We start from the raw sequence: 3,514 nt of genomic DNA on the forward strand, positions 1-3,514 counted from the left end.
CCCCAGCTGTGCCGCAGCCCTCCCGCCCTGACCCTACCGCGTCATCGCTCTCCCTGCCGGCCTGCTCGCTGTCTGCCTACCTGTCAAAAGGCTCCACCTGCCCGTCCCCTACTAGTGATTGGCTGGGTCCTGCAAGGGTGGAGGAGCCAAGGCTCCCGGGAGAGCCGACCGGCACCGAGGGGATGGCGATGGCCCCAGTGACAGAGCTGTCCCTGCGGCTCCAAAACCCCCGTACACTTGCTAAAGGGTCTGACGCAGGAGCAGAGCTGGCGGCAGGAGCCATTCCTGGCTCCTCACGGCCTGCAGCTAGTGTTTGGCCAGCGGCAGACGTCCCTGGCACGGACCCCCCAGCGCTGGCAACACCTCCGCTCACGTGATCCGGGGTGGACTTCGCCTGAGGGGAACGGCACCGCCACGGGAGCCGGCAGGTCCTGAGGTTGGAGCAGCTGTCCAGCAAGGGTGTAGACAAGAGCCACACAGCCCTTGGCCATGGGGGTGGAAAACGTGATCAGGAAGGAGCTGAGCAGCCTCCACGGCATGCCCTTCTATGAGTCTTTCATTGAGGGGTGGCCACAGGTGGAGACGTTCCAAGCCCGGCCAGATGATCTGCTCATTTCCACCTACCCCAAATCAGGTGAGTGGTCCTGAATAAGGGTGCAGGGGACATAGGGTGATGCCAGGTTTTGCAAACACTGTCCCTGTGCTGCAGGCACAACATGGGCAAGTGAGATCCTGGACATGATCTACCAGGACGGTGATGAGAAGAAGTGCCAACGCGATGCTATCTACAACCGGGTGCCCTTTCTGGAAATGAAGGTTCCTGGGGGGCCAAGTGGTGAGTCCCAGCCCAGCTGCCCCCTCTGGGTTGGGTGAGGAGGGGCCTGAGCTGGGGTGGGGGTGAGGGTACTGAGCCTCAGTCCCAGAACAGGCATCCTGTCCCACAGGTGTGGAGCAGCTGGAGAAAACCCCATCCCCACGGCTGGTGAAGACCCATCTCCCTGTTCGGCTCCTCCCGTCCTCCTTCTGGGAAAAGAACTGCAAGGTAACACAGCAGAGGCCTGCAACCTCTCTCCCTCTCCAGGTGGCAGGGAGGGGGCACCACTCTGCTCACCCCCAACCACATCATTGGCTGTCCCCAGGTCATCTATGTGGCTCGCAACCCCAAGGATGTTGTCATCTCCTACTACTACTTCTACCAGATGGCCAAGATACACCCTGACCCTGGCACGCTGAGTGAGTTCCTGGAGAATTTCATGGCTGGCAAAGGTGAGGGCTGAACCCCAGGGTGCCTACCTCAAAACACTGGTGGGGAGGGTCTCCTCCTCCACCGTGTGTTTTGGCTAACCCCTTGACTACATCCGACAGTTGCCTATGGGTCCTGGTATGACCATGTGCGTGACTGGTGGGAGAAGAAGCGGGAGAAGCCAATCCTCTACCTCTTCTATGAGGACATGAAGAAGGTGAGAGTGGGATGGAGGGGAAGGTGTCACAGTTTCCCCCTCACCCCAGCCTTTCTCACAGCCTCCCCTGATAGCGTTCTATGATGCCGTGACTGAGTGGGTAGATGCAGGGAGACCAGTGGATGGAGTCTACCTTGACCTTAGCAAGGCTTTGGACACTGTCTCCCATACCATCCTTGTGAGCAGCTCAGGAAGTGTGGGATAGAAGAACAGTGAGACGGATTAGGAACTGGTTACACAACAGAGTGCAAAGAGTGGTGATCAAGAGTGCCAAGTCCAGCTGGAGAGCTGTAAGTAGTGGAGTCCCCCAGGGATCAGTGCTGGCTCTGGTCCTGTTCAACATCTTTATCAGCGACATTCTCAGCAAGTCTGCTGATGATACCAAACTGGGAGGCTTGGCTGATAGACCTGAAGGCTATGTGGCCATTCAGTGAGACCTAGACAGACTGGCGAGCTGGGCAGAGAGGAACCTAATGAGGTCCAACAAGGATAAGTGCAGAGTCCTGCACCTGGGAGGGAATAATAAACTGCACCAGTGCAGGTGAGGAGGTGATCTGCTGGAGAGCAGCCCCGTGGAGAAGGACCTGGGAGTCCTGGTGGACAACAAGCTATCTATGGGACAGCAAAGTGCCCTTGTGGCCAAGAGGTCACATGGTATCCTGGGGTGCATTAAGAGGAGTGTGTCCAGCAGATCGAGGGAAGTTGTCCTCCTGCTGTACTCTGCCCTAGTGAGGCCACACCTGGAATACTGCACCCAGTTCTGGGCTCCCCAGTTCAAGAGGGACAGGGATCTACTTGAGAGAGTCCAATGAAAGGCTACAAGGATGATTAAGGGACTGGAGCATGTGCCCTGTGAGGAAGGGCAGAGACCTGGGGCTTTTTAGTCTGGAGAGGAGAAGACTGAGAGGGAATCTAATAAATATATATAAATATATGAGGGCTGGGTGTGAGGAAGGAAGGGACAGCCTCTTCTCACTTGTGCCCTGAGATAGGATAAAGGGCAATGGCTGTAAACTACCTCACAGGAAGTTCCACCTCAACATGAGGAAGAACTTCACTGTAAGGGTCACAGAGCACTGGAACAGGCTCCCCAGAGAGGTTGTGGAGTCTCCTTCTCTGTAGACTTTCAAGACCCATCTGGAAGCATTCCTGTGTGACCTACACTAGATTCTATGGTCCTGCTCTGGCAGGGGGTTGGACTCAAAGACCTCCAGAGGTCTCTTCCAACCCCTAACATGCTGTGATCCTGCGACCACATAGGACCCACAGCAGGAGGTGGAGAAGATCCTGCAGTTTCTGGGCAAGGTGGTGTCAAAGGAGACAATGGAGAAGATCCTCCACCACACCTCCTTCCAGCAGATGAAGAAGAACCCTGCAACAAACTACGAGACCATGCCTGCTGCCCTGATGGACCACAGCCTCTCGCCCTTCCTCCGGAAAGGTGGGGTTCAGTCAGTGGTGGAGGGCTTGGGAGGGGTGTCCCTGGGCTGGATGGCAGTCCCCATCTGGGGCAAACATTTAGGGAGCGTCAGGATTTGTCCCTCTTGCTTTCTCACCCCCAGGGGTCTCTGGGGACTGGAAGAACTACTTCACCGTGGCCCAGAACGAGTGCTTCGACAAGCACTACCAGGAGCAAATGGCAGGCTCTGACCTCTGCTTCCAGATGGAGGTGTGAGGAGCTCATACCCCTTCCTGGGAGATCTTCGCTTCTCATTCACCCAGCAGCAGGGCTGGGTCTGGACAGTGTCCTCGCAGCGATTTGCTCTTCCCCATGCAATAAACTCGATAACTGCCAGGCAAGCCATTGTCTTTGAGGTGTCCAAATCCTGGGCAGCAGCCAGAGGCACTCCTGTGCTCAGCAGGCAGTGGATCTTTAGCCAGTGGTGGTTGGGCATTGCCAGCACAAGCGTCCTCCCAAAACCCCCTGCTGACCCCTGACACTTTGGACTGCCCCAGCCCCACCCTACCAAGGCTTCTGGAGGGAGCAAAGGTCAGAAAAGAGTGGAAAAAACCCAAAGGGATGGCAAAGCAACTGCTCCAGCGCAGCTCCTGCC

At 56.7% G+C, this 3,514-nt stretch overlaps 1 protein-coding gene across 1 annotated transcript; it reads left to right on the forward strand.

Annotated features, from left to right (window-relative positions):
• Positions 1 to 380: 380 nt before the first annotated feature.
• LOC137440783 (sulfotransferase 1 family member D1-like) lies at positions 381 to 3,260 on the forward strand. Its single transcript, XM_068137355.1, has 7 exons — positions 381 to 634; positions 710 to 835; positions 945 to 1,042; positions 1,140 to 1,266; positions 1,366 to 1,460; positions 2,721 to 2,901; positions 3,023 to 3,260. The coding sequence occupies exons 1-7, from the start codon at positions 490 to 492 to the stop codon at positions 3,133 to 3,135; spliced, it is 885 nt and encodes a 294-aa protein (XP_067993456.1). The 5' UTR covers positions 381 to 489; the 3' UTR covers positions 3,136 to 3,260.
• The last annotated feature ends 254 nt before the right edge of the window (positions 3,261 to 3,514 follow it).

Source organism: Melanerpes formicivorus, unplaced genomic scaffold, assembly GCF_026170545.1.
Source record: "Melanerpes formicivorus ecotype bairdi unplaced genomic scaffold, bMelFor1.0.p_v2 SCAF_4, whole genome shotgun sequence".
Lineage (NCBI taxonomy): Eukaryota > Metazoa > Chordata > Aves > Piciformes > Picidae > Melanerpes > Melanerpes formicivorus.

Coding starts and splice junctions, on each gene's coding strand:
- LOC137440783 (XM_068137355.1), top strand. CDS start 490: ATGGGGGTGGAAAACGTGATCAGGAAGGAGCTGAGCAGCCTCCACGGC. Junction 1,461..2,720: donor TCTATGAGGACATGAAGAAG/GTGAGAGTGGGA, acceptor GCGACCACATAG/GACCCACAGCAGGAGGTGGA. Junction 2,902..3,022: donor CTCGCCCTTCCTCCGGAAAG/GTGGGGTTCAGT, acceptor TCTCACCCCCAG/GGGTCTCTGGGGACTGGAAG.